Here is a 14,484-nt window from a genome sequence, read left to right on the forward strand (position 1 = left end):
GACTGCGCCCCGGGCCTGAGCGCCGCCGTCCCCGCCTGGCCTGCGCGGCCAGCCCGGCGGGCTCGCCTCCGAGGGGCACTTGCCGCTGAGGTGGAGCCGTTCGCACCAGCCGCTCTTGCTCCTGCCCCCTCCCTCCCCCTCCCCTCCCCTCCCCCGCCCTCCTCCCCTCCGGTCCTGTCTCCAGCGGGAGCGCGAGACGCTGGTCAGGCTCCGCGGCGCAGCTCGAAAATGAATAATCGCCCCCAATTGACTTGAATTCCTCCGAAGCCGACGCCGCGGCCGTCCGCCGCCCGGGATCTGTTCGCTGTGTTTTTTGCTTTCTCCATTCTTCCTTAAAAAAAAAAAAAAAAAAGCAAAACAAAACCAGCCAGCCAGCCAACCAAGACTCCGGTTTGTTGATCGCCTTTTTTTTTTTTTTTTCACCGTTTGCGGGATTTGCAAACCGAGTTACATGCATGTCCAGTGGGGGCAGGTTTAATTTTGACGATGGAGGGTCCTACTGTGGAGGCTGGGAGGACGGCAAGGCGCACGGCCATGGCGTCTGCACCGGCCCCAAGGGCCAAGGCGAATACACCGGCTCGTGGAGCCACGGCTTCGAGGTACTGGGCGTCTACACCTGGCCCAGCGGCAACACGTACCAGGGCACTTGGGCGCAGGGCAAGCGCCACGGCATCGGCCTGGAGAGCAAGGGGAAGTGGGTGTACAAGGGCGAGTGGACGCACGGATTTAAGGGGCGCTACGGGGTGCGGGAGTGCACGGGCAACGGGGCCAAGTACGAAGGGACCTGGAGCAACGGGCTGCAGGACGGCTACGGCACGGAGACCTACTCCGATGGAGGTAGGTGCGCCCGGCGCGCGGGGGCTGGCGGAGGAGGGACCTTCTTCTCTCGCTTCTTCTGTTTTATCTCTGGGGAAGTCGAGCTTCTCCCTCCAGAGGACCGTGGGCACCTGGGGCATTTCCTGGGGCTCCCTGGAGGCCACAGCGGCCTTGGCTACAGGTTGCCTCACTGCCTGGTGGGGGACAGCGCCCCTGTGCCAGCGGAAGGGTGTTGGGGGCTTTCTGGGAGCAGTGCCAGGCCCGGGAGCCTCGGAGCTGAGCCGGGTGTTAGTGCATCGTCCAAGAGCAGGCCGGAAAGGCCAGGCTGGGCCCGCGGCCTCCTCTGGGACCCAGCAAGGGCGCAGGGGGGCTGGGAGAGGGGCCCCCCCCCCCTTGCTGGCCCAGCTCCCTGGGTGTCGGCCTCTGGGAGTCAGGCCCCTGCTCTGCTGCTTGTTTTTCCTGCGGTGCCTCCGGGCCTCTCTTAGTCCTGATCAGCCCAAGCCAATGGAGAGAGAGCGGCTGGGAGGGCTAGAGGCGGGGGACGCGCACCCAAACCGTCACAACAAGGCAATAAACTTCTAGGTGGTTGGACGCGGGGCTAGCGCTGTTGGAGCAGGCTGCTGGCGGGAGGGAGGCAGGGAGGCCCATCTGTTTAGCGTGAGCCCGGGAGTCTCGCCTTCAGCGGCTGAATCATTTTCACCGGTAGTTCAGGGATGCTCCGTGCCTTCATTCCAAGATGCCGCCACATTCCCGGCTGAGCCGGCGCCGGAAGCCAGCGTGCTGCCCGCCCTCCGCGGCTCTAAGATGGTTTCTGTGCAGGGAGCCCTGGCTGTCCCAGACACTCCAGTGTCCACTCCTCGGGGCATCTGAGAGGTGTGGGGCACTTCTGTTCCTGGAAGCCAGACCCCAAGCAAGCCTGCTCCCCGGAGGCCCCCTCCCCCATCTGGGAGCTTATCCTGATGAGTGGCTCCCTCTTGGCGGCTGGCTAATTTTTCAGGCTCGGATGCCTGGGAAAGGAGTGGGGACTGGAGGGGACTTGTGTGCTTCTGCTGGGCACAAGAGTCACAAACATATGTGCGGTCCCCTGCTCGCTCTCTGAGGCTCCTGAAGCTTGTGCTAAACACCTGCTCCCCGGCCACATCCAGGAGTGTCAGAGGGCTGGAGAGTAATTATTATTTTGGCTTATGCAACTGAGAGGCAGGGTTCGTTATTCCTGCGAGGGGAGGAGGCGTGGGGGCAGTTAATTATATAACGCTCCTGCCTGTCAGAGCCATGGCGCCCCGTCCCAAGCGGCCTCTTCTGTGCTGTTGTTCTCCTGGAGTGGGCTGGAGAGTTGCCTTGACCCTGGGGTGCCCGGGGCAGGCCGAACAGACAGCCCTCCTTGGGTTCTAGGCTGTGGGCGTGTGTGTGTGTGTGTGTGTGTGTGTGTGTGTGTGTGTGTGTGTGCAGGCACGGCAAGGCCCAGGCAGCAGATGTGGGTGGCTGAAGTGGGCGGCCAAGCAGCCTGGCGCTCCCAGCTGGGCACTTTGGGAGCCCAGGGCAGCCGTCACCCGCGGCTCTGGTCTGGCTGCTCTGCAGATCCCTCCCTCCGGAGGTTCTGCCAGCTGTGTCTGTGCCTGGAGACTGGAGCCTGGGAGGAGAGGGGCTGGGCCGGTCCCCAGTGGGACTCGGCAGGGTGTCTGCGAGGGAGGTCCAGCACCGTGGTCGGCCCCCCTTCCCCAGAGATCTTCAGTGGCCCATGGAATTCTAGCCTCTGTTCATCAGACACCTCCCAAGTGCCTACCATGAGCAGGTGCTCGGGACCCTGCTGGATGGAAATCTGTGCCCTCACGGAGCTTCCATTTTAGAGGGAAGGGTGGTGGTTTCCCTGGGAGGAGAGGATCCGATCCTGTGGGGGCCACGGGTGTAGGATGGGCTGTGTTGTTGTGAGAAGCGCTGCTGTCATTGGGTGGACGTCCTTGGGTCTCCGTCGGCTACCAACCAGCTCCACTGTGTCCACCCCCTAAAACGCTTTCCTCCACATCATCTTGCTTGAGTCTCACAGGTTGCAGGGGAGGGAGTCATGTCCACCACCTACCGAGCCAAGGGAGGCCCTGGAGCCCATGGGACAGGACTGAGCCCCCAACCTTTGGTGGCAGAGGCGAGGGTTTGAACCCCTAGTCTGTCCAGGGTGGGACCCCCCCCATCCTCACTCACATCCCATCACCTGTGTGCCAGCCAAGGCAGGCACAAGGATGCAGGGTGCCAGGCCAACTTGCTGCCTTTTGGTTGGCGACAAGGCAGCACAGAAAGTCGAACCGACCTTTGTGGCCTGGAATAATCAGGCCAGACGTCTGGGGCTACTGGAACCCAGTCCCCACCCCTCACTAGGAAGGGGGTGGCTGTTGTGAATGTTTGCCCTCAAGCAGTGCGCGGGGCGAGCAGAGTTGACATGATGTTTCGTAATCCACCAGAACTGAGTGATGGTCTCCACGCCTGCTCCCAAGTCAACTGGTGGGCAGCGTGGGTCATGCTTGGAGAGGGCCAGCAGAGTCTTAACGAGCTCATGGTCCTGCCTCCAACCCTGCTTTCCTCTGCACACGGGATGGGGATGTGGGGCGGGCAGCCGCCCAGCTCCCAGTGCTGACTTGGGGAAACGGCGATTTTCATGAATAATGCACCAACGGCAAATGTATTCTACATTTAGCTGGAATTGGTATGGAATCCATTTCAACTGGGGACACTTCTGCCAACTCCTCCTCCTCCAGGTTCATCCTCCCCCAGGCACAAGGCCGGCATTGCTCACTCAACTGAGCTGAGTGTCTTCCACTCTCTGTCGGGTGACCCTGAAGAGATGGTGAGGCCTGAGGGCACAAGGGTGTCAGGAGCACACGCTGTAGGGTCGACACCCATTGGGCTTGAATCCCGGTTGTGCCTTTGTTCTTCTCTGTGACCTTGGGGTGAGTTACTTAACATCTCTGAGCTTCTGTTTCTGAAGCCATACAAAGGGCCAATAGCAACGACTGTGAAGTAGGTGGGGCTTAATTGAGGTGGTATACATGGCAGTGCCAGGAATAGAGTAAGCATTCATTATTATTTAGCACTGTTTTATTGTTAGAGTTCACATGCAATGAATGTCACTTACAATGATCGTTATTAGAACCAAAAGCCAGACATGACGATAATGATCATGAAAATGTTAATAAACGGCCATGCTCAACACTTACTGTGTGCCGGGCATGTGGCGAGTGTCTGCATGACCACAGCACTCAGTCCCTGTTCGTTTCCGGGCTTGGTTTTCTCCTTCCTCCCATTTCCCACTTTGGGAAGCAGAGGCTCAGAGGAGCCCGGTGACTTGATGCTGCACACTGGGCGGCACCTAGAGTCACACTCAGGGCGGCGGTTCCCAAGCTCTTGCTTCTGTGCGGAACACCTCTCCCTGAACTCCCTTGTGCAAAGCTCCATGCTGGTTCTTCCTCTCCCTCCACACCCTCCTTCTCCTCTGGGCGCGCAGAGGAGTTGCAGGCAGGAGCACACGGCCAGATACCCGACCCGGGCCCTCTTCTCCGCTTGATGGACCCCTGCTTTGCTGCACAGGTAAATATTTCCTGTCGGGTGCCATGTGCACAGGATCCCTTGGACCAAAAGTTACCCCCCGCAAATAAAACCCTCCCACAGCCCGAAAGATGTGAGTCATTGCACACACCCGGCCGCTCCCCCTCACATACAGATTCCGTTCACTGGCCCAGATCCCTCGGCCCACACAAATCACACACGCCCACAGTCAAAATTCAGACCCCCTGCGCCTGCGTGCGCGCACACAGTACACCTGTCACTGGAGACGGTTTCCACCCTGTCCCCCAAAACACAGCCACGTGCGCCCTCCAGCTCTGTTCGCTTGCCAGGTACTCCAGGTCCCCCCACCTCCGCTCCTCCCGAGAAGCGGCACTCCCCGTAAAGAGAGGGTGCCAGCCACAGAGCAGGGCTTGGGTACTTATATGGGTCTGCGGCTTTGTTTCCACTTTAAATACACATTTAGGCAGTCAGTACCCCTCCCCCTTTAAGTGGGGGAAACCCTCTATCAAAATAAATGACTTTTGGTGCTTGGAATATGTGAAAAGTGAACTTTTTTTTTTTAATCCAAATGCTTAATTTAGGAGGAAGCAGGTCCTTGGACAGGGATATTGAGCCAGTAGGAAATCATTTCAGAAACAAAAGGCAATTGGAGATGAAAGTGTGTCTTCAGAGAGTCTTTCAGCCCCTTTGGGGAGGGAGAAGGCTCCGTGAGGTGAAAGGAGAAGGGAAAGCAAATAACTAGTTCTTTGTTGCCAGTAATAGCTGAGAGAGGAGTGTTACTGAAAAGTCCCCTCACCCAGCACAGCCCTGGAGCAATTTGACGGGCTTTATATTAGGAAGCCTAACTGAACTGGTGAAGATCAGCACCCTCCGAAAATAGCCATCCACTGGGTAGCTAGTGAGTGGCCCTCGCTGACGCTAACAGTTCATGCAACGAACCCAAGGACAGGGGACTGTGGGTCCATCTTCTGAGGATGCCTGTGGAGAGAGGAAGCCCCCGGGAAAAGGTGGTGATGGTGGCAAGAGGGCAGGGCCAGGAGTGTCTGCCATTTTTCCTCTTCCTCATCTTCCGCCAGGTCTCCACAGCTCTAAAGACAGCTAGCTATCAACCCTGAGCTGATAAGTCTGTATAAAACACTCCTCAGGTCCTTCAATGTCAGTACAGTATTAGATTTGTGAGCCCTGGAAGGACGGGTGATGTTTGAATTTTCTGCAGTGATTCGTCTCCTCTTGGATCAACTGCTCCCCAGATTGTAGTTTCCTGGCTTGGGAAAGGGCACGTGGTTGATGAAAGTGGTGTTATGTGGGGTCCTGGCTTTGCCAAACAGGCTCTGTGGACTAGCGCAAGGGGCCGGCTCACCAGTTGTTCCAGAGACGGGAGCGGCCCCTTCAGCACCATGGAGAGCGCTCCCCTGTTCTGCCTGAGCTGCTGGGAGAGACTGCCTTGCTCCGATTCCCTCTGGGCACTTCGTCCACTAAGACCTTGTCTACTGGCCAGTTGAATGCCTTCTCGGTGTCTCCTTGTGAGCCAAGGGGGCATTTCCCAGCTAGGGTGGGCAGGGTTGGAATGGGGTCCTTTAGTAGAACTCATGCAAATCAAACCTGAGGTTTACTTCTGCCTTGGGTTGTGTGTGTTCAGTTCCCATGGGGTGTACAAGGGTTACAAGTGCACACCAGGGGCTTCCCTGGTCATCCAGTGGCTAAGACTCTGAGCTTTCACTGCAGAGAGTGTGGGTTCAATCCCTGGTCAGGGAACTAAGACCCCACATGCCACGTGGCACGGCCAAATAAAGAGAAAACGTGCACACCAGGAAGTGCACACACGGCAGCAAAGGAAGGATTTTGTCTGTTGCAGACAATGAAAGATGGTCTTGCCTCCGTTCTGTTTAAATCAGCATCAATGGATTAGTCATCTGAAGCAATTCTGCCCAATCTGCATGTGGCCATTTGAATTTAAATTTGAATTAATTGCAATTAAATGAAATTTAGAAACTCAGTGCCTCTGCCATGCTAGCTGCATTCCACACGCTTAAATGCTGCTTGTGACTTGAGGCCACCACCTTGGACAGTGCAGAGACAGAACATTTCTGTCATCGCAGAAAGTCGTCTTGTACAGCACCAGTGTGGAGCATAAGAGTCGTGCAGGAAGGGCTGTGTGTCCCGTCACTAAAGTAGTGCCCACATACAGTGGTCACTCAGTAAATATGTGTGGGATGAATCCATTGGGCAAAGGAAGCAGTATTTGGTAATTTCATTCACTGTCATCATTTCACACATCCATCCTGTTGCAAGAGCTTAGAACTGGATGTAGACAGTTAAAGGGAAATTTAAAAACCCTCTAAAGCATCACTGTTAAAATTCCCTGATTGGTTTTGTTTTGTTATCAGCTCTGTTGTTGCTCATAGACCTGCCAGCGTTTTCCATGAGTAAGATGGATGGTGTTGAATACAGTGAATAATAGAGAAGATGTTCTAATGCTGTGAGGCAGTCATGGCCAGGAGACATTGTTGGAATACTGTCTAATGAACAGCATTCATTGTAAAGTGCTAGGCAAGGGACTTTTCTGGTGGTCCAGGAAAGCCTGGACCCTGGTTGGAGAAATAAGATCCCATGTGCCATGGGGCAAGGAAGTCCATGTGCTGCAACTACTGAGCTCACGCACTCTGGAGCCCGTGTGCCACAACCAAAGAAGCCTGCACGGCACAACAGAGAGCTTGTGTGCTGCAACTGAGACCCAGTGCAGCCAAATAAATAAATATTTTTTTAAGTGCTAGGAAACACAAGCAGAAAAATAAGTACCCTTTCATCTGTCCACTTTCTAATGGTCCCTTTTCCTCAGCTTGATTCGTTCAATAATGGAGCATTTACCAAGTTCCTACTATGCTCACAGCGTAAAGACTAAAACCTCATTTTCAGTGGGTCCACCTGGCAGTATCTGCTGCGCCTGACTCTGTGTCTTTGTCCCATTGGGCTGCTGCAGCGGAAAACCATAGACCAGGTGGGGGATGGGGAGGTTATAAACAACAGCATTCGTTTCTCATGCTTCTGGAAGCTGAGAAGTCCCAGATCAGGGCACTGGCAGATTCAGTGTTTGGTGAGGACCTTCTGGGTTGCAGACCGCTGGCTTCTCTGTGTCCTCACATGGGGGGAGGACAGAGGAGTTCTGTGGGGTCTCCTTCATAAGGGCACCAGTCCCATGATGGTGGGCCCCATCCTCATGACCTCATCACCTCCCAAAGCCCGTACGGTTCTGGGGGTACACAAGCCTAGTCCATAGCACTATGTATACAGTACATAGTTTGAAGTAATGTAGGCTGTTGGAAAAGAAATAAGCAAATAAAATCTAAAACACGAGAAACAGCATGACATGACTTTTACAGAAAAATATGTAGTCTGGGTACAAAACTATAATATGTAAAATAATTAGGAGTTTCTCATGCCAGACTTCGGCATCTCAAAAGGAGATTCCACAGGTGAGGGTTCTGTGAAGGGAAGGGAGAGCCATGTCCGTCCTTAAGTGAGCCCCAGAGGCATCCTCGGAGGGGCACCTGAGCCGAGTCTGAATGGCGGGGGGTAGTGCGGTCGTTACACCAGGACTGAAGTTGCTGGCCTTGAAGGAGGCTTGTCCTCAGCGTCGGTTTTCTCATCTCCATGATGAAAGTGTTCGTCACTTCAGTCGTGTCCGACTCTTTGTGATCCCGTGGCCTGTAGCCTGCCGGGCTCCTCTGTCCTTGGGATTCTCTAGGCAAGAATACTGGAGTGGGCAGCCATTCCCTTCTCCAGGGGATCTTTCCGACCCAGGGATCTCCTGCATTGCAGGCAGATTCTTTGCCATTTGAGCTACCATAGCAATTTTTTCCATGTGTGTCATCTCACGAATTCCCTGGAATGTCAAAGTTATTGATTCGGACACAGGGAGGGCTCCCTGGTGCTTTTGGAGACCTCCGGTTGAATCAGGGCTCAGTCTTGCTGCTGGTGCTGGCCTGTCACTGTCTCTTACCCCAGGCCAGGGTGTCCTCCACCTGACTGTGTGTGAGTCGCCTGGGAGGTGTGTTAAGATAGGTTGCTGACCTCCTGGGTCTGAGAGGTACCCCCAGGAATTTACATTTCTTACAAGTTTCAGTTGATGCTAATGCTACTGGTCCGAGGACCCCACCTCTAGAACCACGGTGCTAGGCAGCCCTTCTCATCCCCAGCCGCACGGTAGCTCCACCAAGGATGGTGTCCGGGGAGACTGTTAGAAATGCAGGCCTCCCATAGACCTGCAGGATCAGAATCGTCGTGCTTGCAAGATGCCCAGGAGGTTCACATGTGGGCAGCTCCATTCAAGTTCCTACCTTGGCTGCATGCAGAGTCATCTGGGCACTATGAAAAATACGTGGTGCCTGGCCCCACCCAGAGATGCTGACGGGGTGATCTGTGTGTGGCCTGGGTATTTGAGTCCTTTTTCAAGCTGCCCAGGTGATTCTGATGTGTGGTTTGGTCAATGGCCTTGCGTCCAGAGCAGCCTCAGCCACACGTTGGGATCACTAGGATGGTTTGAGGGAGGGACGTGTCTGGGCTCCATGCGGCACCTCTCCAGCCAGGATCTCGGATGGTGGCATCCGGCTTGGGTGTGTGACAAAGGAGGCAGGGCTGAGAGTCACCGCTCTGGACAGTGTTTTAAACTCCGGGTCACATGGCTCACGACAATGAAATAGACTAGCATTCCCCAGCACCACATCCATGAGGGTAAGCGATTTTCACTTCTGCCCCATCACCAGCAGCCTCCTTCTCTGTGTCTCCCCTTTGTTTCTTGAAAGGATGCCTCTCATTAGATTTAGGGCTCAGCCAAAGTCCAGGATGATCTCATCTCAAGGACTTTATGTTCGCTGCATCTGCAGAGACCCTTTTTCTAAATAAGAGCACACAGGGGATGTCCCTGACGGTCCAGTGGCTAAGCCTCCATGCTTCCACTGCAGAGGGCATGGGTTTGAGCCCTAGTTGGGGAACTGATATCCCACATGCCACCTGGCCCAGCCCAAAATAAATTAAGATGTTTAAATAAGGGCACATTCCCAGGTATCAGGGTTTAGGACTTGGACATCTCTTAGGGGACATTTTTCAACCCACTGCAATGTCATACCAGTTTTGGTTTGAAAGAGCTCCAAGGTGAATACGTGCTAACTGGAATCCTGAAGCCAGGAGATTCCTTTGGAAGAAAGGTACTCACTGTCTTCACATCCACTTTGTTCCAGGGGCTGAGCTGTGCACTTACCACAAGTGTTATTTCTTTTAGTCCTTTGCTGCTTGTTCAGTCGCTAGCTCACGTCCGACTCTTTGCAGCCCCATGGACTGCAGCACGCCAGGCTTCCCTGTCCTTCACTGTCTCTCAGAGTTTGCTCAAACTCATGTCGATTGAGTTGGTGATGCCATCCAACCATCTCATCCTCTGTCACCCCCTTGCCCTCCTTCTCTCAGTCTTTCCCAGCATCAGGGTCTTTTCCAGTGAGTTGGCTCTTCACATCAGGTGGCCAAATATTGGAGCTTCAGCTTTGGCATCATTCCTTCCAATGAATATTTGGGGTTGGTTTCCTTTAGGATTGACTTATTTGATCTCCTTGCAGTCCAAGGGACTCTCAACAGTCTTCTCTAGTACCACAGTTTGCAAGCATCAATTGTAGTCCTTAAATCAGTGGTTTGAGGTAAGGTGTGCATGCTCAGTTGCTTCAGTCATGCCCGATTTTTTTCAACCCCATGAACTGTAGCCCACCAGGCTCCTCTATCCATGGGATTCCCTCAGGCAGGAATACTTCCATTTCCTTCTCCAGGGGATCTTCCTAACCCAAGGATCAAACCCAAGTCTCCTGTACTGAAGGTGGACTCTTTACCATTGAGCCACCAGGGAAGCCCTTGGGGTAAGGCATGGGGTCTCATTTAGGGGATGAGAAGGTGAAGTGTGCAGTTTCCGTGGCTTTAGGAGGTTGCATGACTGTTGGGTGTTGGGCTCAGCTGGCCCAGAGCCGCCCACAGTCCCAAGCGATGGTGTTCCCCAGTGGAGCCATCATTTCATCTCCCCTTCCTTACAGCTGAGGAAGCTGGGGCCAGAGGAGCCCATATCTCACCGTGAAGCAGAGGCCGGAGAGGGTGACACCATCTTTTGAGCCTGGACCTCCAGTGGGCCTTCGTCCACATTTGTAAACACGTGGGTTCTCCCAGGCCCCGAGAACTCTGGCCCTCTCCCAGGGGCAGGCAAGTCCTGTGACATTTTGTGGGCACCTCTGGGGGTTGCAGACTCCCTGAGGCTTCTCCGTAGACCCCAAATGAGAACCCCGCCATTCTCCATGGGTGTCCGTAGATTTCACAGCTGAGATTTCACAGCCAGTGGGAAGTGGACAGAGGACCTGCAGACTCCTACGGGTCTGAGTCCGAGGCATAGGGCAGGAGTGGGCACTGGGCCTCCCCTGCCACTCCATCCCTCCTTCCTTCTCAGGATGCTCCACTCCAAAGGCCCACAGCCCGAGGCTTCTCCTGGAGGACTCCAGGGCCCACGCTTGCAGCCAGCCTCTGACGCCCTGACCTTACTCCCACCCTGCTCCCTGCAGCTGCCCTCTGTCAGCTACCCTCACTCCCATGCCTGGTGAGTGTCTGGCCTTTTGAGCTGGGGGTGAGCCAGACTCCTTCTTCCTTTTTATAAAAGTTTTGGCTGTGCTGGGTCTTCCCTGCTGCGTGTGGGCTCTTCATTGCGGTGCGGGCTCAGTAGTTGAGGCGCGCAGGCTTAGTTGCCCCTTAGCACGTAGGATCTTAGTTCCCCGACCAGGGATTGAACCCCGCATTGGAAGTGCGGATTCTTAACCACTGAGCCACCAGGGAAGTCCCTGCCCAGGCTTCTTCCCTGTGGTCCTCTTGTGAGATAAGCGTGACCCCTCCATTTTACAGATGGGGGGTGGCCCGAGGCTCAGGGAGATAGGGGAGATGGGAAATGCTGAAACAGGCACTGAACTGCCTGTGGTCTGACCAGGGCCGCCTGGATGGGCTCTCAGAGGAGAGCACAGGGGCCTGCAGGGGGACTGCCTGATGCGGGTGGTCGTGAGGAGCGTGCTGAGAAGACCTGATGCCCACCCCAGCGGGTCTTTGCATCGGGGCTGAGGACGGCTAATGGGGACAGGAGGTGTTTCCATGTGGGCCGGGCGGCACCTGCACTGTGGGAAGCCCTGGAGGGGTTTTCAGTGGGAGGGTTTCAGGGACTAAGGGGGCTTGGGGGGGCCCTGCCAGGAGTGCCAGGTGAGACCCTACGTGCCCGGCCGCTGTCACAAGCCACGCAGGCTTTCTCGGAGACTGGTTGTAGGAGGAAAGTCGGGGCATGAGCTGGGGCCCCACTGCCTACCTGGAGATGTTCAGCCAATGCGTGTGCGTTTCGGGGCCCTGCCCCCAAGCATTGGGTTGTTACTGGTGAGTTTGGAGACCTGGCTGCTCGTGGGTCGCTCTGAGATAAAAAGCAGCAGTTGAAATGCACTTTGGTGAGGACAGTGAGGGTGGTCTGTGGCTTTGCAGGGGTGGCACCCCCTCCCCACCGCTGGCCCCTCGGTGCCCCTGGGCCCTCCCTGTGTACCCGTGCTTGTGCACTGGCTCCTGTGGCATCTTCTGTCCTTGGACTGGAAGCTCCAGAAGGGCAGAGGCCCATCTGTGGTCCTGACTGTGACCCCCAGTCCAGCCACAGCGCCTGCAGCAGGGGGACCTCGGGGGACCATGGTTGGATGGTGAATGAATGACCCCTTAGCAGGGAGCTGGCAATGTGAGAGGGCAGCCCTGTGGAGAGCGAGAGAAGGTGCTGGCGGGGAGGACAGCACGTGCAAAGGCCGGAGGCAGGGCTTGGTCTGCAGCAGAGGGGGCAGAGGGGAACAGTGTCGGGGCTCAGCTTCCGGGCTGTGGGAAGGATGCTGGATTTTGTCCAGAGGCCAGGGAAGGGCTCTGAACGATTTAAGCAGGGCAGCGTGCGATCTGGTGTTTGTGCTTTCGTAATTAAATGTTTGTTTCCAGATAATTGTAGATTCACACGCACTTGTGAGAATGATACAGGGACATCCCCTGAACCTTCCACCACATGCCCCCAGCGGTAACATTTTGCAAAACTCTAGTACAGCGTTACAGTCCGAATGCCAGCCTGGGTACTATCTCAGACAGAGTATCTCGTCACCACCCGGACCCTCCGTCCTCCTTTAGGGCCACATCCGTCCCTCCTCCCCGCTCCCCCTGTACCGGTCTCCTCGGCCTCTGGGACCATAGACCTGCTCTCCACTTCTGTCATTTCTCATTTCAAGAATATTCTACAGATGGAGCCCTTGGGAGCTGCCTTTGTCGCTCGCTGTGGTTCCCTGGAGACCATCCAGGCCATTGTTCGCACCAACAGCTGGTTCCTTTCACTGCCCACTGTGCTTCTCCATGAATGGAGAGGCGCCCTGTCCCTGTTGAGGGGCGTCTAGGGTGTTCCCACGGGGGGCTGCTATGAATACCACCGCTGCACTCTTCCATGCAGAGGCTTTGTGCAAACCTAAGCCTCCATTTCTCTGGGATAAATGCCCAGGTGTGCGCTTGCTGGGCCGTGCAGCAGCTGTCTGGCTGTGTTTGGATGATCACTCTGGCTGCTGGGTGGGGAAGGAAAAGGAGGGGCTAGAGAGGAAGCTGGGGGCTCCCAGGAGGGGTGCAGGTGTCCAGGAGGGAGGGGATGATGGTCTGGGTCTGGGTGGGTACAGTGCACAGGGGAGAACCAGAGGCCTGAGGATTTGGAAGTGGGCAGAGCAGGGGGGTGGAGTGCAGACAGTGCCCAGGAACTGGGGGCTGAGGGGACCCTGGGGAGGAGTGGATGTGGGGTCGGAGGAGGACAGGGTGTGGTGAGGGTTGTGAGTCTGGGTCTCAAGGGACATCGTCCTGTGGGAGGTGATGCTGAAAGTCAGGGGAGGCGTCTTCCCAGAGGGGCCCTAGGACTCAGAATTGGAGGAGGAGGAGGAGGAGGGTGGGGGATGAAGACAGACCGAGGGGGCAGCAGGACAGAGGCGGGCCAGGGACTCGGTCCTCTCTTGTCCCGTCCACATGGCCACCACTTTCCTCCATTAGGCCATCTGATCACTCCCACATAGTGTGCCCATTTACAGACCAGGAAAGCAGGGACAGAGGATAGAGTGACCTGCCCAAGTCATGAGGGAGAGCTGGGTTCCAGAAGCCATGGAATCACAGAGCACAGGGCTGAGTTCAGACCACAGGCCACTGGTTACAAGCCTGCGCGGGCCTTCCTGAAGGTCCATGAGCTCAGGCGACGATTTCCAAGCTCGCACCTGGTACCCACAGATGCTCCATGAATAAACTGCTATTACTGCTGTTGTGGATCCTTCACAAACCCCAAGGGTGGATGGTAGCCTCCATTCTGTGCTTCACATCCTCCCCACTTATCCTATTATATCCCATAGGTGGTCCCAGGTCACGCCTGCGCCCTGAGAGAAGACAAATCGTACTGTTTATTGAGATATAATTTACATAAAATCCACTTTTTTAAAGTGCATAACTCGGTGCTCTTTAGAACGTTCACAAGGTTGTGCAGCTGTCACCACCGCCTAATTCTAGAACATTTTTATCACCCACAAAAGAAACCCTGTTCTGCATTAAGCAGTGACTCCCCACTGCCCCCCGCCCCCCAGCCCTTGACAAGCCCTGTTCTGCTGTCTGTGGACCTGCCTGTTCCGGACATCTCATGTGGATGGAATCCTACACTCTGCATGTGGTTTTCTGGGTTTGGCTTATTTCACTCAGCACCCAGGTCCATCCACATGCCATGTATCAGAAGTTCATTCCTTTTTTTTTGGCTTAAAATTTTTTTTAATTTTATTTTTGGCTGTGCTGGGTCTTCACTGCTACGTGGGCTTTCCTCTAGTTGTGGTGAGCAGCGGCTACTCCTAGCTGTGCTCCACGGGTTTCTCATTGGGATGGCTTCTCTCGTTGCAGAGCACGGGCTCTAGGCATGTGGGCTTCAGTAGTCGCAGCCCATGGGCTCTAAAGCACGGGCTCAGCTGCACAGCATGTGGGATCAGGGATTAAACTCGCGTCTCCTCCATTGGCAAGTGGATTCTTTACCACTGAGCC

At 55.4% G+C, this 14,484-nt stretch overlaps 1 protein-coding gene across 1 annotated transcript in view; it reads left to right on the plus strand.

Moving 5' to 3' along the window:
• Nucleotides 1-455: 455 nt before the first annotated feature.
• JPH3 (junctophilin 3) overlaps nucleotides 456-14,484 on the plus strand; it is a 75,230-nt gene continuing 61,201 nt past the window's right edge. Inside the window, exon 1 of the mRNA NM_001205619.1 lies at nucleotides 456-837. Coding sequence (NP_001192548.1) covers nucleotides 456-837 — 382 coding nt within the window. The remainder of the gene's footprint in view (nucleotides 838-14,484) is intronic.

The sequence above is a fragment of the Bos taurus genome, chromosome 18, assembly GCF_002263795.3.
Source record: "Bos taurus isolate L1 Dominette 01449 registration number 42190680 breed Hereford chromosome 18, ARS-UCD2.0, whole genome shotgun sequence".
Lineage (NCBI taxonomy): Eukaryota > Metazoa > Chordata > Mammalia > Artiodactyla > Bovidae > Bos > Bos taurus.